This window comes from Molothrus ater, chromosome 3, assembly GCF_012460135.2.
Source record: "Molothrus ater isolate BHLD 08-10-18 breed brown headed cowbird chromosome 3, BPBGC_Mater_1.1, whole genome shotgun sequence".
Taxonomy (NCBI): Eukaryota; Metazoa; Chordata; class Aves; order Passeriformes; family Icteridae; genus Molothrus; species Molothrus ater.
The window spans coordinates 79,316,795-79,340,944 of NC_050480.2; the positions used below are offsets into that span (position 1 = coordinate 79,316,795).

General features: G+C 38.3%; 1 protein-coding gene across 3 annotated transcripts in view; it reads left to right on the plus strand.

The window, feature by feature from the left end:
• Positions 1-24,150, plus strand: part of KIDINS220 (kinase D interacting substrate 220) — a 75,469-nt gene that overhangs the window by 26,965 nt on the left and 24,354 nt on the right. For all 3 annotated transcript variants that reach the window (XM_036379505.2, XM_036379506.2, XM_036379507.2), the window contains exons 16-22: positions 608-759; positions 3,071-3,360; positions 7,076-7,216; positions 7,828-8,071; positions 8,238-8,326; positions 9,283-9,427; positions 11,008-11,170. In XM_036379505.2, the coding sequence (XP_036235398.1) occupies positions 608-759; positions 3,071-3,360; positions 7,076-7,216; positions 7,828-8,071; positions 8,238-8,326; positions 9,283-9,427; positions 11,008-11,170 (1,224 nt within the window). The remainder of the gene's footprint in view (positions 1-607; positions 760-3,070; positions 3,361-7,075; positions 7,217-7,827; positions 8,072-8,237; positions 8,327-9,282; positions 9,428-11,007; positions 11,171-24,150) is intronic.

Genomic DNA, 24,150 nt, shown 5'->3' on the forward strand with positions numbered 1-24,150 from the left:
ATGTATGTTGTGTATTATCTATGTTTAATGCTTGTTCCACTGATTACTTCTGTTAAGGTTTGAGGGTTTTTTTCCTCCATGTAAGTAGAGCAACAGACTGTTCAAAGCTTCTAGTTTACCTGAAAACAAGAAAATTTATGCTGTGTGTTTGAAAATTTAATTTACATCTATTGCTTAGAGACTTCTATTTTAGCCTCATGGTACTTCTATTTTAGCCTCATGTCATCTTGTGTTTCTGTATTTTTTCTAGTCCTCTATAAATATTTGAAAATAGATCAGAATGCAGTTTTGAAAATATTTGTCAATATTATGGTTTGGCATCATATTTTCATGTTTTTACTGTCATCTGAGGTACTATTAGTGATGTGACAGTTTTTATCTTTAAAAGAAATCAAGTTTTAGAATAGGAAGTGGGGCAAAGAAGAGGTTGATAAATAGGAAAATAGTTAAATTCCATGTAGATTTTAAAAAAAATTTAAGTGTTTTACATTTTCTACCACTTAAAAAAACTTCTAAGTAGAGAGATGCAGCAAGACTTTTGTTTAAGTTGCCAGAAAATATTTAAAGTTTTCTGAAGTATACAAAATACATGCTTTTTCTCTTTCAGATTTTTGTTTACAGACTACAATAGACTGTCCAGTGTAGGTGGAGAGACTTCACTGGCTGAGATGATTGCTACCCTCTCTGATGCATGTGAAAGGGAATTTGGTTTCCTAGCAACAAGGCTATTTCGAGTTTTCAAGACAGAAGATACACAAGGTGGTTGTTGGTTTTTTTTTTACCTGAATGACATTTCCAATTATTCCGTTTCAGTGCACTGTTACCCGGGCTTCTGTTTTTTGCATTATAAGCTCTTTTTAGAAATTGTTGTAGCCATGCAGAATTTCATAGAGAAGGGAAACTCTTTGTTTGGGATGCCTCGTTTTATTTGCTAATCTTGATTTTTTTAATATAATAAAGGAATATATCCTGTAAAGTACAGTTTTCAGAAATGTCAGTGGAAATATATATTTATATTACATCCTTATAGATGCAGCATATTTCCATAGAAATTAAGTCAATGTGTCTGAGTCAGATAAAGGGAAATGTATGTTTTGTGTATTGCTATGATAGGTTTGTTTAGTTTATTAGATTTTAATTTAGAGCTTTTATGAGTGACCACTACTTATTCTTGGAAATAGTAAATATATAGAACATGTTGGTCCAATCCTATAAATTGCTGTGATTAGGGGGATGAAATGTACCACTTGATCCTACAAGCTTTTTCATTCTGCTTCATCTGTAGCTTTCTAGAAAAAGAAATTTGCAGAGTAGAGTATGATGTTGTGAAGAAGGAGTACTAGAGCTTAACTTGCAATTAATTGAGGATTTATTTGTACTTTAAGTTTAGTGTCTGTCAGTTATTTTTCATTTCTTTTTGTCCAGAAATTGAGGAATCTGTCACCTCTCACAAAGTGAAATGACTTCTATCTTGCAGAGGCTGGAAAAGACACGCTATGTTTGCTATGTTCAGCTGTGTGCTGAACACAACTTACTCCTCATTGTTCTTTTTCAAATTCACTAAGTGTTTTTTATGAAAGAGATGTGTGGATTTTTTCACCCTTTTTTCCACGTTAGGTTCTGCAGTTCCTCTCCTTAATCTCAGTGAAACAGCTTTCATGATGCTCTAATTTCTCCTGAAGAGAGTGGCACTGTAGTGTTGGCTTCTTGTGATTATTTGCAGTAATCATCTTTTCCCGTTCATTTGTAATCTTACATTCAGCCTTCCTGTGCTCTGTCTGAATATCTAATTGATTTTTAAAATTTATTTATTTGATGATTTTGCACGTTCTCTCCTTTTTCAAGTTGTTTACAGGTCCAGGGTCATAGGTTTATTGCCTCTAGTTGTTCACAGAAATTCCATAGAGGCTTATTTTTAGCCTTCTGTATCTTAATTTTTGCTATGTCTGTAAACTTGCAGACACACCTCTTTCAATTGTCATGACATTGTTCATGATATTCAAGTGTTTCTCTAATCCAGTTCTGTCTCTTTCTAGTAAGTGGATGCTTGCATTTTTATTTAAGCCTAGAACTGAATCTAATTATATCTGAGCTGCTCCCCTTCGTTTCTTGCCTCTCACTTCTGTCATAATGCATTTCTGTTGCTTTTGTCCTGCAGCACAATCCTATAAGTCATTTATGTCAGCAATGTGAAAAACCTTTGCAGCTCATGCCTTGGTATAGAGAATAATATGGGCCACATATAAACCTTGAGTATTCTTTCTACTTAGAATATTAAAAGTTTGATTTTCCCCCTGTAGTTCAAATACTGATGTTTAGCTCTCATAATTGTGCTTCAGATCATTGCTGTTCTGTTCTTTGTTATCAACAAATGTGTCCAGAAGATAGCAATCTTCTAGATGTACCACTGGATCTGTACAAGTCCTAAAGGCAGAGACTGCTGCTTTGGAAAACTGCTGTTTCTTTGGTCACTGATTTAGCTGTGCTAAGCTCCAACTGCAGTATTTGCTTCTTTCTTATCAGTCCAGTTGAAGTCAGGAGCTCTGTACTCTCCTCTGGGGCCCTTGTGAGCTGTCCAAAGTAGATTTGCTGCAGTTTTGCTGTTTGTGTGTGTTATAGCATGCAAGAAAGGATGGCCTCAGGCTGCAGCTTGCAATTTTGTTTTAATTCTTCAATGGTACCATTACTATTAGATTATGTAAGTACCAGGTTCCAGTTTAAAACTGAGTAGTTCCTGTACTGTTGTCCTACAATTTATTTACATAAATACACTTTGCAAAGAGATGCCACAAAAGGGGTGATAGCACTGATACTAAATTGTCATTTCTATCCAGTGTGGATTTCTTGAAATGATGGAAATAAACTAAAGATTAAAGGAATATGTCTGCTTCATAATTTCCAAGAATTTTGGCAAATAATAGATTTTTTTTCTCCACTGGTTTGTGACTAGGTGGTAACACTGCAGTAAGCTTTTGTGCCAGTTAGTGTTTTATGAGAAGTGTGCAAGTTAATAGATTTTTCACTCACCTATCATTGTACGTTAATTCTAACAGCAATACCTGTTTCCTAGGTAAAAAGAAATGGAAGAAAACTTGCTGCCTCCCATCCTTTGTGATTTTCCTGTTCATCTTGTCTTGCGTTGTTTCTGCGATCGCCCTGTTGGCGATTTTTAATGTGGAGTCAGCCAACATGACAGTGAACGTCATTCTCATAACAGTGACCTGTATTGTTGGCTTGGCCTTTTTCTTGAATTGCCGCACATGGTGGCAGGTGATGGACTCGGTTTTGAATTCTCAGAGAAAACGTCTGCACAGTGCTGCCTCCAAGCTTCACAAGCTGAAAAGCGAGGGCTTCATGAAGGTGAGTGTTTGTATGAATTGGCCCTTAAAAGAAATGAAACAAACCCCCAGACACGGAGCATTATTAATTAGGGGCACCATTAATTTAATCAGGCTAAGTCTCACAACAGGAGAATGAGACTTGGTGAGTTTTTACTGAATGGAACACTTCTGTGCCAGTGGTAATTGTGCTTGGTATATGACATCTATCTGCTTAATCATGAATGTTAAATTTGGGGTTTCAGTTTTCTGATTTTATTTTTGCTGGGAAGAAAGTACTTGGAAAACAATTCTCAATTTCCATTATTTTGTAAAAGCTTACTTTAGATCATAAGATGAGAAAGAATAACTTTGAGAGTCTTCTAAAGGTGTAAAAACAAGCCTAACTTTGTCTGTCTGCAAGACCTCTTTGCTAAGAAAGGAATTGTAGCACTGAAAGAATGTTACAAAACACTCCACGTATATAATGAAAAATGGGAGGAAATACTATTGTTTTGCTGACTTATATCTATAAACTGATAAATATACTCTCAGGCTGTCATCAGATATGCTATATGCTCCTCTTTGAAAGTAAAATGTAGCATCATGATTTTTAGCTTTGTAGATTACAGCCAATGTATAAAAATCTGTTGTACAAATATTTTTCATACAGTCATAGAATAGTTTGAGTTGAAAGGGACCTTTTGAAGGTCAGTCAGTGCAACCTGACCTTGAATATTTCCAAGGATGGGCATCCACAACTTCTCTGGACAATCTGTACCAGTGCTTTACCACCTCATTTTAAACAAACTTCTTTCTTATATCTAGCCTAAATTGACTGTCCTTCAGTTTTTAAAACCAATCTCCCTTGTCCTCTTGCAAAAGGCCCTACCAAAAGTTTGTTCTCATATTACCTACAGGCCTCTATAGGTACTGGAAAGCCACAATAAACATCTCCCCAGAATTTTATCTTCTTCAGGCTGAATAATCCCAATTCTCTCAGCCTTTCATCACAGCAGAGGTGCTTCATCCCTCTAATCATCTTTGTGGCCTTCTCTGGACTTGCTCCAATGCATTGGTGTCATTGCTGTATTGAGGAGTGCAGAGCTGGATGCAGCACTGCAGGTAGGGTCTCACTAGAGTGGAGCAGAGGGACAAAATCCCTCCCTCACCTGCTGTCCACACTGCTTTGGATGCATCCCAGGACACGTTTTGGCTTTCTGGGCTGCAAGGGCACATGGCTGGGGCATGTCGAGCCTCTCACCCCAGCATCCCCCAAGTCCTTCTTGGCAGAGCTCCTCTACATCTGTTTATCCCCCAGACTGGAGTGATACCAAGGATTCAGTACACAGGTGCAGGGCCTTGCTCTTGGCCTTGTTGAACCTCATGAACCCCCTTCCTGAGCTTGTGTAGGTCCTTCTGGATGGCATCCTGTCCTTCAGATGTGTCAACTGTGCCACTTATCTTGGTGTCATCTGCAAACTTGCTGGGCATGCACTTGATCCCTTCATTCATGTCAATAATGCAGATATTAAATAACACTGGTCCCAGTGTGGATCTCTGAGGGACAGCACTTGTCACTGATGTCCATTGGGATACTGAGCCATTGACACTTTGTTATTTTTTGCATCTCATGACAAGTTCAGCTCCGGCTGTGCCTTGGCCTTCCTCACCACATCCGCTCACAACCAGACCGTGTCCCGATACTCTTCCTAGCATACCTGTGCTTGCTTCCACTGCCTGTGCATTTACGTCTTGGTCGTTGGTTTGACCAGCAGGTCCCTACTCAGTGCAACCAGCTTTTATTCTTCCTTGCCAATTTTCTTCTTCTTCTAGGGATTACAGGCTTTTGTGTTCCATGGAAAGCATCCTTAAAACATCTGCCAGCTATGTTGTCCCTGTAGTCAGTTTTCCAGGGGGTCTGTTGACTATCTCTTTGAAGAGCTAAAAGTTTGTTTTCCTGAAATGCAGTGTGCTGACTTTACTCCTTACCTGACCCATATCCCTCAGGACTGCAAACTCCAGCAGTGTGTGATCACTGCAGCCCAGGATGCAGCTCCAAGCTTGACATCTCCAGTTAGCTCACTTACATTAGTGACCACCAGGTCCAGTGCTGCTCCCCTTCTGGTAGGGCTTGACTGTTATTACCTAGCTGAATTCCAGCAATCTCCTGGATTGCTGGCAGCTCATGGGGCTACATCTAAGTTCCCCAGGAGGATGCAAGCCCATGAGCATGATGCCTCCTGTAGCATCCTTCATGTAGGACACAAAGCCTTTGCCAATAGGTCTCCCTTGATCAGGCCTGTTACAGACACAAATCCCAAGGTGTCATTTATTGGTCTGGTCCTTGCAAATTTTTTTGCACTGACTCTACCAGTTTGTGGCTGCTTCTCAGAGGCATCTTTTTGTGATCTCTCCATCTCTTGATGTAGAGGGCAACCTCTCCTCCACTCCTTCCTCTCCTGTCCCATTTGAACAGCCTGCAGCCATCAACAGTTGCACTCCAGTCATGGGATTCATCCACCAAGTTTCTGGAATGGTAGCTAGGTCAAAGCTTTCTGGCAGCACAGTGGCTTCCAGCTCCTCCTGTTAGTTACCCATTCTGTGTGCACTGAGGTAGGGGCACCTCAGCTGGGCTGTCAGCTGTGTCACCTTCACCTTTAATTCCTTTGAAGTATTTTAGTGGTGTTTCCCTGTTGGCTTCTGTAACCTCAGTAGTTCCTGCCTCATCTCCAATAAGACTTCTAAGCATGCTCCAGTGTGGCCAGCACATCTCAGATGAGGGCCCTCACTAGCCCTGCATCCATCTCTTGGTGTGTCATACCACAGTTTGTGGTGGGCAAGCCTGATTTATCCTGCTCCCTCTTGTTTAAAGCTGTGTTAGTTAACCCTGCTGGCTCCTGATCAAAGGCTCTCTTTGCCCATTGAGAAAGGTGAATCCCCTCTGATGCCAGCATGCCTAGTGCCATGCTTTTCCAGCACTGAAGACCTGATTGTGTCTTGGTACTGTGTTTCTTGACAGTTGTTTGTTGAGTGGTATTTATCTGACATAACTTCAGCCTTTAGGAGTTAGGTTCACCCTTTCCCATCAAAGGAGAGAAGTAGTTATTTCATGAGAGTTATTAATCTCGTGTTTTATGTCATCTTATTGTGCACATTCTAATGAATCTACTGGTTAAGAGATCAGATTTTAATGTCTACCTGTTAGCTGCTGAAGTTAGGAAAGGCAAATTCCACCTTTGTTTCTATGTTATGGTTGGTTATTACATGTGTAACAATGTTGAAAAGTCTAACAAATCTTCAGACTGCATATCTTGGAGAGCAGTGACTGAGTATTAGAGTAAGAGCATAATGTGCTTGGCTGGAAGGCAGATAGAAAACTTTGCTGTACATTTTATGCAGAGCAATGTGTGAGGACTAGCTGAAGCCACAAATGCTCTTTTATTTACTTCTGTTTTACTGTGCATAAATATTATTTTCTTAAATAACCTTGTAATGGCTTTTAAATAAGGATAGTTTGTTATATCAAAGCAGAATATATGTTTCTGCTGTACATTTTTGTTCAAATAGGAAATTAATACGTTGGAAGTGACATTTTAGGACTTTTCACTTTGAGTATTTGTAAATTTATTCTTGTAGTCTTACTGAAGTATTTTCAGGACAAATAGCAATCTGCAAAAGGAAATATATGTATTTTTATCAGTTTTAAGTATTATAGACATGTCTTTTCCTTCTTTTTTTTTTTTTCATTTTTATAGGTTTTGAAATGTGAAGTGGAACTGATGGCCAAAATGGCAAAAACCATTGACAGCTTCACTCAGAATCAGACAAGGCTTGTTGTAATTATTGATGGACTGGATGCTTGCGAACAGGACAAGGTTTTACAGATGCTTGATACTGTGAGTTGGATCATTTTATAAAGATAACCTCTGGATTATATGCATGATCTCTTCCACAAATGAGCTCAGATAAATACAGTTATTGTACGTTTTCTGTAGAAAGAAAGCTGTGTTGTGGTAATTAATATTTGTGTACATTGGCATACTATAATGTTAAGAGTGATGGGCTTTATTTATTAAATTGCATGTTAGTACTTTTGAAAAGGTTTGAAACAATCAAACATAAACTATGGAAAATAATTATTCTGTTGAAACAAGCTTAAAATGTTTGGAGGGTTTTTCATATTTTTACCATTGAAGTACTTTAGATGAAGAATACTTAAATGCTAAATATTTGTGGGGAACTGGAACATTACTGCATGGTACATCCTTGGTGATGACTTCCACTGTAAATCCTGCTGTTAAATTGCTGCGTGTGCTTATTTCTAGCTGTGGATAAGTTCCTAATGTTAGATATCACATATAGAAGAAGCTGACGTGTCCATTCATCTCTTGGCCTCTCAGGTTTATTCCTTGAACAGAATGAATATAAAGTGTTGAGCCAAATGTTCAAGTGATCTGCAGCTACAGTTAGTTGTTACTAACAAGGTTTACTGTCTACTTTTTTCCAGGTGCGAGTCTTGTTTTCGAAAGGCCCGTTCATTGCGATTTTTGCAAGTGACCCACACATTATTATAAAGGCAATTAACCAGAATCTCAACAGTGTTCTACGGGATTCAAACATCAATGGCCATGATTACATGCGAAATATTGTCCATTTGCCCGTTTTTCTGAACAGCCGAGGGCTTAGTAATGCAAAAAAACTGATGGTAGCTTCAACAACCAATGGGGATATTCCTTATGCAGATAATGTAGGTAAGGTTCTGCAGGATGGTGATATGAGCATTACAAAAACAATGATCCAAAATCTGTGTTCTGGAAAAAATTGTTTAAATAATGACGGATCCTTAGTGTTATTTTTATAGGTCAGTCGAATGTATATGACTGGAGAAGATGCCTACCTTTGTTTTCCTTTCCATAGGATTGCATGAAGAGGTTGACAGGAGAGTTTCTCAGAACAGTCTTGGAGACATGGCCAAGCTTGGTAGCAAAACTGCTCTCAACAGGCGGGTGAGCAGGATTTTTAGTCTAAATAGATACTGGTAAAACCTTTTTTTCTTTTCTGTTTATTTTTTTTCTTTGACATTTTCAATAATATCAACGTCGAAGACTTATCAAACCATTCTTATTAAATTTTTATAAATGATCCATATAAGAAAAGTCCATTCTTACATGAGTAGACAGATGCTCTGTCAAAGAGGAAAAAGTTTGCTTGCTCACCAAAGTATTCCTTTCCACAAAAAATAAATACAGCTCTCTGTGAATGCTGAGGTGATACAGCAGATCTGGTAGGAGCTATGGTCTGTGTGTGTATTTTGGATTTTTTTTGTATAAGCCTGACATCAGTTGTTGCAGGATGTTGCAACAAGAGACCGGAACTGAGTTAATCAAAGCAATATTAAGTACGAGACTTGTACTGCAATGTCTACCACATTCTTTTCCTGCTTTCTGTTCTTTCAAATTTACATAAAATCACAAACTGGTTGAATAAACGGTATCTAGAAAGTTGTGAAAAGCAACACAGCCTCTGAGGCTACTGAGGTTTTGGAGCTGCCGTTGGTAGAGACTTTGGGAGTGGAGCCTGATGGTCACTTGAATTTTTACTTGTAGTTAGTAAATGGATCATATTAATTCACTAGAAAGACAGTCAGAAGTGATGATGGAAATGCTGAAAGTAGTAATCTTTCTAGAAAATATTGTGCTATGCCACTCTATTTTGCCCTCTCAGAATTGATGTAGAAGTAAAATGTGTAACTCTTACCACTTCTTGGCTTCTATGGAAATAATGTTCAGCTTTTACATAGGTAAATCAGAATTAAATTCTTGTACACTTGATACTACCTGTCAGCCTCACAGACTTACTCACAAAGGCTCTAACTTGATTATCAAGTAAAACTGAAGTATTTGAAATACATGAAAGCTTTTGATACTAATCAGTGTTCCTTGGGTTTTTGTTTCATTATCAGGATACTTACCGAAGGCGCCAGATGCAGAGGACCATTACCCGCCAAATGTCATTTGATTTGACCAAGCTGTTGGTTACAGAGGATTGGTTCAGTGATATCAGCCCTCAGACCATGAGGAGGTTGCTAAATATTGTTTCAGTGACTGGTAAGCATGACATGCTGGTGTGCAGTAAACAGGATTGTGTTTTGGCTCCTTCTAGTTACACTCAGACTTAAGTATGTAAACTAAATTGAACAAGTCAGTCCATGAGTTGCTTTTGAAAGTCCTTCTGAAGCAAACTCTTCCAGAATGTAAGAAAACATTATTGACCATTCTACATGGAATTTGAAAGATACATAATATTTGTTGTTTCATTGACTTCAGTTGGGAGACAAATGATGCTAGTCTGCATTTTTAGGAAATTTTACATTTTTTTATTTTGAAATGGTATAAGAAAATTACATTTTTCAATTTCATAATACTGTGGTGTGAGCAAAGATTATAGTGCTGACATGTGAAAACGTAAGGTGTGAGTGGAAAACCAAGTATATATCCTGTTTATTTTTTCTATGAGTATTTGCAGTTCTTTTTCCCTAAATGATTGTGTGAGACTGATGAAAGCATTTTGTCACCTGTTTTTCTTCAATAAAACACAGTCAAGACATTGGTATCTCTGAACTTTAAAAACTGGAAATAACTGGGAAAGGGCTTACAGAGGTTTAATAAAAACATGTTTCGTGTAGTAAGTGAATGGGGAGTGATTATTTAGTGTCTTTTCTATTACAGACACTAGAAGGCACTGGGTAGCCCTACAGCTATCCAGAGCAAAGAAAGTGAGTTGCTTTTTACTCTGTATAGTTAAGAGAATAAATCTGCAACAGACATCAAATTCTGGGCTAATGTTTTAAATAAGTTTCCTCTCTCTTAGCTTGTTACTGCAATTTGTTGCATGTAACCTGTCTTGTTTTGGCAAATTACAGTGCAGTTATGAAAGTATAACAAAATCGCAAAAGTTAGTTGTAAAATTAAACTTAAAAAAATAGACCTTACAAGAGCACTTTAGTGTAGTATAATCTGTGGTTAGACATGGTGATTTCATAAACACCTTTATGAACAGAACCTTCTGGCTGTAGGTTACATGTAATTGCAGATACTAATAAAGGACTTACAGAAAATTTGCTGAAACTTCAAGTGCCTAAATTGTAGCATTGACTTTTTCTGGTTTTTAAAATAAAGTTATTTGTAATTTATACCTTACCTTACTAACCTAAAACCTTTTTTTTATAGCTATTGAAGTTGGCAGTTGTATGCTTAACTTGTTTTGACCACATTTCATATGCCAGTGCATAGAAAATCTGTCAAAGTATTAGCATAAAATTCTGTGTTTAGATGGAGAAATGAATGCTGTGTGAAATTCTTTATTGAATTTGGTTGAAGTAAGTTAAGATTCACCCGTAGCAGGATGATAGTAATTAGTGTTTAAACTGGGGCTGAAGTTGACAGTTTTGGAGAGTTTCATCTTTTGACCAGTATTTGGAAGGGTTTTTATTAGACTGTAAAGTTATATTTTTAGATGCACCTTGCAATGATTTTGAATTTACTGAGCTAAAAATGTAATAGCAGGAAGTTCACACATCAGATAATGACATAGTAACATAGATGTTACTTTGAGGGGAAAAAAAGACGTCTTTCAAAAGGGAGAAAAAATCCTCTATGTTTTCTTTTATTCTTTCTTGTTCTTTTAGGTCGTTTATTGAGAGCCAATCAAATCACATTCAATTGGGACAGACTGGCAAGTTGGATCAATCTCACAGAGCAGTGGCCATACAGAACATCATGGCTCATCCTGCATCTTGAAGAGACTGAAGGTGTTCCAGATCACCTGACTTTAAAAACCATCTATGAGAGGTAGTCATTATTCTGGTAATGGTGTGCAATTTCAGTGATTAAAACAGTGATCGTTATTAATGATCACTAGAATAACATGGCTTTCAAACATTTATCAGGTTGTAATCTAAAATTCCCACAATCTCACCCTCTTTTGCTGACTTTGGAAAACTTCTAAGTGAGTTTCATTGCTGTTTGATGCACTGTGTATGAATGAGTGCTTTGTATTTAAACCAAAGAGAACTGTACAGGTATTCTTTCACAGGCAGCTAACTGTACTTTTGTCTCTTGATATCCTTTTCATCTTTACCTTGGCCAAGCTACAAGTTGGGTATTTTTTCCACTTCTTTGTTAATCTGAAGTAAGCTTAGCAGAAACTGGCCTTACTGATAAAAACCTCTGAATGTTTTGTGCTTAGCAGGTGTGCTATGGCAATGCCATGTGCTGCAGTTAGGGATGTGAAAAAAGAGGCATGATTTTCTCCATTTCTGCTACTAGCTGCTTTCCAACAGAGCTGTCTAGGTATTACTTCTGAGAACAAATTGTCCAGTGTTGCCAGTGAACATCTCTCTCCAGATCCCTCTGCTTGTAAGAAAGGATTTGTGGGTTGTGACCTGATGACAGTGAGAGGAATGGAAGAGAGAGATGTCACTGAGAGTGGGGCCTATAGAAGAAAAGCAGAATCTGAGAATCAGAGTCAGGGGGAAGAAGGAAAGGTTTGACTTGGATAAAATATAATGGAGATCAGATGAAAAGAACAGCTGAGGTAAAGAGAGAAGATTGTGACTGATTGAACAATTACCAGAAAATCTAGAGATTTTGCCGGGTCCAGGGCAATGAGTTTGGAGAGAAAATACTGGAAGTGTGCTCTGCAGTGAAAGTAGGAGATGGACTGTGTGAGGGTCTGGGGTGGGCTGAGAATGGTCGAAGTGTTGAGAATGGAATTAGGATTGTTTGAGAAAGATTGAATGAGTTGTTTTAGAAAAGTTGAAGTGCAGTTAGGAACTGAACACACAAATCTCAGAAGGTAGAGGGATAAAGTAGATTGGGCATGATGAGGCTGAGGATTGAAGACAAATGAAGAGGGCAAGTAGTAGACTGAAGTAGTTGACTGGCTTGAAGCTGGAAGATGGCTTTAGAAATACCAGACTTCACAGGTAAATTGAGTGCATGTTTAGAAAACACTCTTCTCTAGAGTATAGACCCAGTTTTTGAGTTTTGCATTTCCTCTGTGAGTATAATATACCTGTGAAATCAAAGCACAGGGAACCCATCTTTCCACTGTATGTTCACACAACTAGTGTCACAAACGTTTATGTGATCAGCTAAGTAAGTAATTCAGAATCATCAGGAATTCCCTTTCCTGTCATGCTTTTTATTCAAACTTCTCATTGTTCAGATTTCTGTATAGCATGTTTCACAATTTTATGTTTTCAGTATTTACCCAACAAACTCAGTACAGTTTTCTGACTGTTGGCACCCAGAGTAATAAATCACTTTGGGATGATTGAAGTCCAAAGATGTCTTCAAGACATAACACTATTTGTCCTCTGATAAACCAGAGGAGGTATTAGAGACCTGATTTATTTTCATAAATGGGTGCTAGTCATTCCAGTATTCATGGATGTTAAATCATAGTAAACCAACATAAATAAAAGAAAAGGACATTCACAAGTGAATGGGAATAACTTGGGTTCTGGATTGTTTGTTGTTAGCACAAACACTTGAGTTGTTGATGCTTAGTGCCAGCTGGAGCATGTCATGGTTTATTAGTTAAGGTGTGGAGGAGATTCATGACTGCTGCTATGTTGTACCTCTTGCTATGCAGGTTGTTTGGAAGTGATACAGCCACTTGAGTAGACTGCTAGTTCATAACTGACAATTACAAGAGTATAGGTAATTTTTAATGTTTAAAACCAAAGTACATAATGGGAAGAAACAATGAAGAACCCTGTACAATGTATTGGAAAAGGGAAGGTGATCATCATCTTTTAAGGAAAGATGTTTGTATTCTATCTGCAATACCAGAAAAATGAGGAAAAGGAAAGCAAGACCAATATTCAGGATTTTCTGTTTAGCAAAAAAAATACCAACAGGGTTATTTGGTACAAAAATGATAAAGCTAAAAGACTCAGTTTCTTTAGCTTCTTAACAATTAAAGAAAAAAGTTTTCTAACAATAATGTTGCTGCATGCTCAGGAAGAGAATTGATGTGTCTCAGCCCCTTCTGTTGAACCTGTGTAAGGAACTAAATATGTAACTCTCCTGAAGTATTGACAAAGCTGATTTGGGTGATCATCTTTACCATATGCTGAATGTGAAAAGGTCTGTGAACTCTTCTCTGGGATTATATAGAGCTCTAAAAATTCTGTTTTATCCAAAGTAATCTTTCCAGTGTCTTTTTATCTGCAGCTGTTTAAAGTAACGTGACTCAAATAACTGTTTCACTATCATTTCAAAGTTAGTTCCTCTTCTAAAACTTCAGTTTCAGTTTTCAAAGTTTTATTAGTTTATAGAGCAGCTTTCCCATTTGGAGTCTCATAAATAGATACCAGATCTTGATAATTATGTAGCTTGTTCCTGTACTGAGTTTGTTGTTCTCTGCTTTTTATTCTTAAGGGTTTTCTTTTAATATCTTGATATTTTAGATCAGAATCAAGAATATAGTTTTCCTAGTACTTAATAGTTTTTGTCAAACTACTTTTTATTGTGACACTGCAGCTTTAGGGTTGCTGCTTGGATATCTCGTCGCTGAAAGGAATCTTGTAGGTTCTGTGTTAAATGTAAGAGTTTCACATTTGATCTTGTTCTCTGTGTAAAGAGAATCCTTTGATATTACAGTTGCTTTTCCAGATTTTAAAAGATCAAGTGTTAAAAAGCTTTTGAATCACAAGGATTCCCTTGGAGTGAGAGCTCTCCATTGCCTTCCCCTCTGCTGCAGACGGTGCAGAGCAGAGGGTGACCGCGCTGGACTGACCAGTTACAGCTCCCTTTAGCGGAGGAGTTACTGTGGATGGTCGCTGTGTGCGGTGGGGGTGCAGCGGTGGGGATGGGGCGGTTAACCCCGTGTTGTCCTACGGCTGTGTCCCCAGCGGTGTCCCCGAGGCGGGCTGTCCCCACTGTGCCCCCCGAGGCGGGCTGTCCCCACTGTGCCCCCCGAGACGGGCTGTCCCCGCCTGTGCCCCCCGAGGCGGGCTGTCCCCACTGTTCCCCCCGAGGCGGGCTGTCCCCACTGTTCCCCCGAGGCGGGCTGTCCCCAGCGGTGTCCCCGAGGCGGGCTGTCCCCAGCGGTGTCCCCGAGGCGGGCTGTCCCCGCCTGTGCCCCCCGAGGCGTGCTGTCCCCGCCTGTGCCCCCCGAGGCGGGCTGTCCCCGCCTGTGCCCCCCGAGGCGTGCTGTCCCCACTGTGCCCCCCGAGGCGGGCTGTCCCCAGCGGTGTCCCCGAGGCGGGCTGTCCCCAGCGGTGTCCCCGAGGCGGGCTGTCCCCACTGTGCCCCCCGAGGCGGGCTGTCCCCCGCTGCCCCCGGCCGCGCTGTGCCGCAGGGACTGTGCAGCGCGGCGCGGTGCCGGCAGGTGGCGCTCCCGGCTCGGCCCAGCCGCGGAGAGCGCTGGCGCCAGAGCCTCGGCTCGCTGTTTCGAGGAGAAAGCGATACTTTCATAACATACAAAAAATACAGGAAAACGGAAAGAATCGGGTAGTCAAGCACTAAGAAGCAAAAGAATAAATATAGTCTTTAGTTAATTCTCCTCTATGCAGGCACAATGATATATGATTTCCATGATTACATGGTATTTTGCCTCGTGAGATTTCCCATCTTGTAATGTCCAGGATTTAATTTTGCAAAGTGTAGTAAAAGAGAAAGCCATTTTCTGTTACATTGCAGTGCTATCTTTTGGAGCTGAGTGCAATAACTAAAGTAAGACAATGAAACGCTGTTCCACGACTATTAGAGTTTGTGTGATGCTGGACTAGTCACCTCTGTAGTACCTTTCACTTGGATAGTATTCATGCCTCTGTGGGGAGGGAGGTGGTGTACAGCTTATGGTTCTGTAGGCTGATATTGCTAAGTATTCAGCTATATCTGGAGCTACTGGGAGCTCTGCTTTCAGTTGGTGGAGTATTCTGGAAAAAAATGCATACCTCAATTTGGTAACTAAATAAGTATACTTGTTATTTCTGTGCTTCAATTTGTCATTAAAAATAAAGCTAGCTAATATATTCTTATTATGAAGGCTTGTTGGGGAAAGTAAACTTGTGTTTTTCTATAGATACTGTGAAGAATATCAAAGACTAAATTGATGAGTATGAAACCAGGTCTGTCAGGAGAAGTGTATAGTTCCTGTTTCATACTATGCAGAGATGAAAAACCTACTGAATATCATATTGGGAACTTTCTTCCACGGTCTATAACAAAAAACCCAACAAACAAACAGAAAAACCACCCTCACAAAAAACTCCACCAAAACCAAAAGAACACAGACTCCCCCCGCAAAACAACCAAAAACAACAACAATGACAACAACAACAAACCAACCAAAAAACCAAACCACAAAACCAATTAGAAAACCACAAAAAATCCCAACCCCAGACAGAACCCACCCCCCCCCCCCAACACTCTAAAGAAAATTAGGGTTCAGTTTGTGACACAGGCACATTTCTGTGAAGAACCTTTATGAGCTGGTGTCACTTAACATCTCTTATGGTAACAAGTAGAGACTCCATGCTCTCAATCTTTTTAGAGGGCAACAAGCCCATGCTCTGTCACTGTGGCAAATTTTGAAAAGAAAATGCTGAATCTGCTTTGTTGGCTTTCAGTTTATATGCTCGAGAAAAATGTCTTTACTCTTTTTACTTCCTTAAACTGACCTGCTATATCATCTCACTTCCATCCTCTCATTTCAGCCTCTCTCTATCTACTTGTCTGGTTGGTCTTGCTTTCTACCTGGTGTATTTATTAGTAGTAGTATTTACTCCTTCAGGTAATGTGTTGCCTTTTCCCATCATCAGGATTTTCATGTAGTCTCTCTCCAGGTTAAGCTCTTAATTCTGATTTTGTTGCTCCTTCCCCTTTTGTGTTTAGGTTCTTTGGTGGTCAAGCTTACTGTTGTCATGACCCATATCTCCATCCTGGTCTAATTTAATTATCTTTACCATTTTATTTATAACTATGACATAGAGTTAATATTTCTCTACATTTATGTTGTGCTGCATTCTCTTCTGTGTTACTGTAAAGAGTCAATTTTGTGCAATACCAAAGTGGTTTGCAGAAATTGCAAAAGGCAAATTTTTAAAGCTCTGAAGTGAAATAAAATATGTAGGCTTTCTGCAAATAAATTTCTAAGAGAATTAAGTTGTCAGATTAAAGCAAGTTTCTTTTGAATGTTTGGAACTGAGACTTCTCAGACTTGTAAATTAGCCAGCTATGGGAATGTGCTCTCTTGTGAAGGCAAGTAAAGCATCCATGACACCAGAATTAATGACAGTGTCAGATCTAAATAAACGATATCTTAGGAAAAGTCACTGTGGCTTTTGTAGAAAAAAGATACATTTCACGAAACTGAATTCTCAACTGAGTCAATGAACGTAGGAAGAAGACAAGGAAGTATTTTGAAATTTAAGACATTTTAAGCAAGATCTTAATCTAGAATATCTAAGCATATTAAAATCTAGGATAATAACAGGCATGATTGCCCCAGGAAAACAAAAGAAGGAAGCAAAAGATAGTAGTATTTGTGTCGTGAGAAACTTGCAGGTGATGTTTCCAAAGATAATTCTTGTGCTATTTGACATACCAGTGAATGGTCTGACAGAGGGAGGTGATGCCATGTGGGCATATAACCAGGATAACAGTTTCACGGAGGGTTGTAGAAGTAGCTGTGAGTAAGTTGCAGGTCAAAGTCATTGTGGATATAGATATCATACCCTACTGGGGAAAATAATCTTATCTATAATCCTGCTAACACAGTAGTGGGCAGTAAATCTGCAGTAAGGAAAGGAATTTATCAATTGTTGCTGATTTCTCTGAACAATGTTTTGTGCCCCACTTCAGTCAGAAAATGAAACAGTGTCTTTAGGAGTTCCCAACAAATCAATGGAAGGGCAGAATGTATTGTATTATACAAATCTGTGATTTTTCTAAGTTCTAAAGACTGATTTTCTAATAATCACATTTCAAAGTAGTTGTACCAAAACAGATATATTTAAGAGGCTGAGGAAAGCTGTAGTCTCACATCAAGCAGTGACGACCCCCAGTTTTGCCAGACTTTCTCCTCTCTTTTCCAGCATTCCTCATTCGTAAGGCATTTGATTCATTTCTTTCTTTTCCCTAAAAGTCCTAATTTTTTCATTTCAGTTTGAGGCTTTGAGTCCTGGTTGTCTTTGTTTCTTGATATTTTCTACTTCTTAAGCCTAAAGGTGTCAGGGATTGATATTACCACCATATTGATCAAAAATCAGGCTATTAAAGCTGATTGTATGAGAAGAAATGTCTTCCCAGTCCCTTTCCTCATCAATTTGCCTCACTAAATAAGAGGCAAATAATAATCCACTGAACACATTTTATCTCTTTGTATCCTTCTTATCATGGCAGAAATCAAAGTCTGCAGTACTTTGTCAATTGGAAAATGTTCCTAGAAATAACTGAAGTAATTGCATAACTCTCTTGCCTGTCCCTCTGGAGGCTTTTGTCCTTCCAGAGGCATTAGGGAGAGTTTCTCTATCTATGAGTGAACCTGTTCTCTACTAGATGTCACAGATTTACCAGCCTGCCACTTCTTGGAGCTGTTAGTAGCTGGACTGTAAGATTAATACAATTGAAAGTGAAACTTCAGGCATGCATATGCCTCCTGAGTTAAGAAAGTCTCGTATGGCATTTCAAAAAATTATTGTAAGTTTCTAGACACTTTAAAAACTATGGACTATGAATTTTTACCCCTGAAGGTCTTGTGCAATCAGTGGTTCTGCTGTGAAACAATTCTGTTGTGAATGCACAGAATTGCTAAAGCGAGGCCTACCTTGCACCTAGAACCTATTCAGTCAGTAACTGAAGCCCTTAAAAAGCTAAGTAGAAGACAAAAAACATGTGGTTTGAGCATGTTTGAAGCAAGAGGATAAAATGAGGTTCAGCACAAAGTACAGCAGTAAAGGCTACTTTAATTCTAAGATAAATGTGTCTAAATTAGTTGTACCAGGTGCTGGGACAGGATGTGTGACAGGTTGCAGGAACCTTCTAGTGCTGGTGAGCAAGATGTGTTGTCCAGCAGGCAAGGAAGGCCACTGTAGAAAAGTTCCAGTTGGCCTTTGGAAAGAAAATGGCAGGGAATGCACTGCAGTCTGCCAGAGCAATTTAATGATCTACCTGTTACAGAGGGCCCTTTGGAAAGAAAAAAGTCAGTATGAAGTTGATGACAATCCATGAGAATTTCCTCATGGTCATGCTCGGATACCAGACATTCACCCAGGTAGATGTGTGATAAGTACTGTCCTCTCTCTTAGGGGATTAGGATCTAGGTTCTGTATCTTTCTGAATATAATTCTGGCCATTACCTGCTGAAACCTGTGAGAAGTGTGAGACTGGTGTATCTGAGGAGATAGTCCTAAGAGAGACCATGAGATCAGTGCTTAAAGATGCTGGGGAGGGGAGGGTGCTTGTCCCTCATGACTGAATATACAATTTATTTAATGCTACAGAATTCAGGTATTCACACAACCTTCTATTCAGGTGCTTCCTACTGACTGCTTTTGATGTTATTCTGCTTTTTGGGCTTGATGTCACAAGGGACAGTCCTACCTGTCATTCTTTGCCTAAATTTTACCAAACTCTGGGGGTTTAAGACAGGGGCTTTGAGCAAACTGGAATATTAAGACAGAACTTTCTGATTTTTTATGAAGATATTTGCAAATAGCTGATGGTCCCTAAATTTCTGTGACTATTTTTATATATTTATTAAAAATATTAGAACAGAAGAGCTTGGCTCAGGATAGAAGAAACTCATGAGCCATCTGTTCAGATTACGATCTCCACCCTTCCTTAATCTCCTTGAAAATATGCTTTTTGGGAAGCTGAGGGAAACTATGGAAATCAAGAACTCTTTGATTTTGAAAAAAGAGATTTCTCAGGACAAGAAAATGGTTATACTTTTCTCAGAGTTGTAGGTAACCATTATTTAAAACTTAGCAACATGTACTTCATCCATCACTTGGGCTTAATTTAACCTCTGTGATAAAGTCTTTGTGCACATATGTGTGCATGCCTACCTATGATGGATGGCAAATTGGATGGCAATATGATGTGCCGAGGCAGAACACACCAAATTTAGAAGAATAGCATAACTGCTTTCTTTAATTCAGCATCTTTTTCTTTTTGTCTTTTTCTTTTTCTTGTTGGGAAAAGGAGGGAGGGGGTTGCAGGGATGAGGGGAACCAAAGGATCTAAGCGAAACATAGCTCATGTATTAATTTCATTTTAATGCTTTTGCAACTCTTACAGCATTCCAAGGGATGGATTATGGAATATATGCTTTGTCTAGTTTATCAATAATAGAAGGAATTGTTGTTTCTTAATTTTTTCAGTTCCAGTCCAGTTTCAGCACTGGTATATGATTTTCCTTGGGTTTTTTTCCAGTCTTTAGTGAAGTTACCCCTTCTTGAAATAAACCACAGAATGGTTTTTCTTTTTTTTTTTTTCCCTTTTTTCTTGAAATTAAATTGGTTTAAGAAATGAATTGATTTATAAGTGAAACCACAGTTCATTACTATAGATTTGGAGTTCTATAACATAGTTTCAGTGGTGCCATGTTTTCCTGATAGATTCAGATCTCTTGTGTAATACACCCATGGTAATCAAATTAAGAAATCACTTAGTCAGGTTAAAACATTTTTCTGTGTCATGTACGGTGGAATATTTCTCCTTGATTGTTTACTACTTCAATTTAAGAAAGTATATTTATAGCATACTAAAAATATCACCAAGATATAAATGATATGAAATTATTTTATTAAAGAATTTGATTTCATACAAAAATAGTATTCTGTTGCACTAGTAGTAAAATTTATTTTTCTCCATATAAAGGCTCATTTATTTTTATAGCAATTTGATGACACATCTGCTTGCTTTATTCAGCTGAAAAGAAAATGTTGGTTCTTGGTGTTTTGTAAAATTGCTTTGTTAAATTATTTTCAAAATCGTTCAACTTTTAACAAATGACATTTGATACTAACATTGGAAAGCAATTTCAGCTAATTAAGTAGATCCTTCTATAAACCATTGGAACATTAAGATGACAAACTGTTCATTCAGGATTATTTTAATTGGTACAATTATTGTAATTTTGTTGCAATTATGTGTTGAGCTAAAAGCTTTTGTTTAAATCATTTGAGGTTTTTTTGTTAATATACATAAGTAAGAAGAAAATAAGTAAAATAAAAATGGAAGATAAGCATTATCTGTTTACTTTTTCATTACAGTGCTTTAGACAAATATCTATTGAATTATTCTTTTAGGAAAGTATGTTACTTGCTTTCAGCAATTCTGTAGAAATTTTAAATGTTAAAATTGAGCAAGATCATTGAAATGTAACTTTTCTGGAAGGTTATTATGTTAATTCCAGTTTTGACACTGTTTAAATACCTTTTAAGAAAAAGGGTGAAACGAACTTCTGAGGGATTTGTGAGTTGCTTAATGCCTATTGATGTATTAATTTAAGAAGTGTAGCTATTTAGTGATTATAGAAATTAAAAATGAAAACGCTGTGGAAGGTGCCACATTCATCACTCTGATGATAATGTTCTCTGCAATCATCTTTGCCCAGGCCAGGTTTAAATAAATCACTTCCTTTAAGTAGACAATTTAGTATTGTAGACCTCACAGTGAGGCATTACTTCTAAAATATTTAACCTGCTTTTTGTTTTTTGGTCTCCTTTTATTGCCTCGTACTTAAAATGCAGGGCACATAAAGTTATTATGTTTCTTACTGTGCTAATAGTGTGGTCTCAATGTTAAAAGGCAGTGTTCCAGTTGAGTAGTAGGTGGTTGATGCCCACCTTTTTTAAAATTCTTTTGCCTTTTGTAATTCAAATAGCAGTGCAAAGCTGTGAATGAATCCGGGCATTTGTAACTGCTTTAACACTTTATTTTAATCATAAAGTATGCCAGAGAGTTGTTTAAAGAACAGAACTTTTTAATACGGCTCAGTGACAGTGTGTGATACCGGGTGTGGGAGATTAGTTTAATAAATACCAATCTTTTAAGCATCAGAATAGGTTTTTTTCTTTCTGAAATGATCAAAAGCAGGAACACTTTAGGAGGAGAGGTGGAGAGGTGGTTTATCTGCTGATACTTGAATTGAATAGAGTCAGTTTTGCAAATCAAGCTTTCCTGAATACCTATGGTAATAGGAGTTTTTAAATAGCTATTGCATCTGTTCAGTGAAGTCTCTTCTGCTTAATATGCGCTGAGGGGACTTGAATTTTTGTCTACATAGATATATCAAACTATAGCTTTCTCTTTTTTTGGTCTTTATAAAGATAAAGCATTTGTTCCCTTATGTTATGTTATTGAGTGTGTGATGACTTTTTATTCCTATTTTTATATGAATGGGCGTATAAGCGAATGTTCTTTTTCAGTGTCCAAGTGACCTGTTGCAGTTTTCAGTTTGAGAGAATATTTGTAGCACAGTTGCTGATGTGTTGAAAGTAATGCAAAGTTGCTGGAGTGATTTGTGTGAGAGCTTTTAACACTGTCACTGTATTGACCAGACGTGAGAAGAGTGGGATAAGTAGTTTCAGTGCAAAGCATAGGATTTGATTATTAGGTATTAGAGATCAGATGTCAAATTAGCAGACTGTTAAGCATAAAAATTTCATATTGCATTCCATAGCGGCCAAGACTTTGTGGTTTTGTTTGTTTCTCAGTATCAAACCTGTAGAAATTTTTTTCTCATTTTTAATGACAATTATTTCATTATTTTAAGCAACACTTTTGACTTGTACTATCTTGAGAGGAAAAAATTAAAAAGCCCATAATAGATAAAACATGACATGCCTTCATGCTCATGCCTTCTGTTGCTCTATTATTTAATAGCAATTAATGAAGTAATTTGCTTTTTATGGAGTGAGAAAGTTAAATTATTCTTGTCCATGCAGTTGCTTGCTCCTGTAAAACAAATGAAGAAAAAAGTTAGGTGTGCAAAGATCAATTTGAAGCATTTCTTTGTTTTTACCTTCAGGGAGAGAGGTTTGGAAAGAGCAGAGAGAACGGCCCTTTGGAGTATGAGGGCTTGTAGAGAAGTCAGCCTCCCATCAGTGTGGGAACAGCAGGGTTCTGCTCCATGAGTGAGGGTGGGCTGGGAACTGAGGAGGGCTGCGAGGCAGGCACAGCACTGTGAGCAAGGGGAGCAATTCCTCAGTAGCCAAACAGGAAAAGTGGAGCAGGTTCAGTGACAGTAACCAGGGACAGCCAGCAGCCCCGTGATGTGTAGCCACAAGGCACAGCTCAAGGCAGGAAGTTAAGCCAGTGGTCAAGGTCAAGAGCAAAGGTGCATAGATGTAGCTTGGAGGAGGACCAAGGGCAAAGGTCTGACCTTAAAAGCTGTTCTTAGCTCAGGCAGGAGAGCCCTGCAGTGAGGCTCCTCACAGCTCTTGTCAGCACAGCCTGGTTACCCAGCTACATTGGGTCAGAGCCAGCCTGCCCCAAAAGCCCTGGCTGGAGGAAGAGGTGGGTAAATCCTATTGGCATATTCCAGGGCCTGACACAACCAGTGGCACAGGCAATGCGGGCACCTCCAGTGCAGCCTCCAGTGTGGGTGAAGGTGGGTAATTTTGGCTGTTGCCATTTTGGCACCACCTAGCAGGGTAGTGAAGGAGATGGTCAATAGGTACAACAGCTTAGCACCTTCCTCTGAGCTGTGCTGGCAGCATTCAGTGCTGGATACACTGTCAGACATTCTTTGGTTATTTTCTAGGTCAGTCATGGAAGTACAAGGTGAACATAATTAGAACAAATTTGAATCTAATTTACAGAATGAAAGATAAGATGATGTACCTCTGTGTACTTGTACTAAATTGTCTATGTTTGAGGAAAAAGCCAGGAATAATTCAACATTGTTGCAATGTAACTTACTCCCAAATGAAAGCAGTTTTTAATTTCAGCTGCTCATGGGAAAGCGATATGAAGAGTAGTGGAATTAATTTTTAAGGTTTGCTTCAATCAATGAAATGTTTTGTTTTAGCTTCATTCCTTCTAAATTCAAGTAGTTTCTCCTGGAAACAGACGGTCTGTAACACTGACACTTTCTGATGTTTCTGATTTAAAAAATAATAATTTTGCCTCAGGAATCTAGCCCCAAAATGAAAAAAGTGTGTTCACAGTGCTTTATTTTTAGATCTGCATGCTTGTATTTTAGCAAAAGTAACTTCTAAAGTGCTTTAAAGGCTAACCTTTTATTTTTTTATCTGAGAAGTGCAGGCACGTATGGTTTTTGTGGCTCTTTGCCAAAAGATTATCATTTACATAAATATTTCTTTCAAAGGCGTAGTTTAAGACATTGAGCTCAGAAGGTTAGAATAGAGACCTCAATCTGCACACCAGCAGTGGGCTATTGGCTTCTGAACAGTAGCTTTGTTCATCGCATTCGGAACACTGTTCGCATTCAGACTTAAGTAGAGCTGGCATTAAAAATCAGCTAATTTGTTTCATGTGATTCATCAGCTGTGTGTTTTATTTAAATCTATGTCACATTCTCTTTTGGCTTTTTATTTTGTAGATTGAAGTGTTGAAGTAGGCCACTCTTTAACTCTTCAGTTCCTGACTTGAAAAGTGACTTAATTTTTACATTTCCAGTGTTGAACTCTTGTCTAAAATACAAACAGTAAATATATATAACAAATATATATAGCTAAAGTGTGCATTAAGGATCTTGGTTTTTTTTCACAATCTGATGTTTGATTTAAAACATACACATTTACAGTCAGTTTAGTTGTAGTTTTATGAAAGGCTAAATAGAA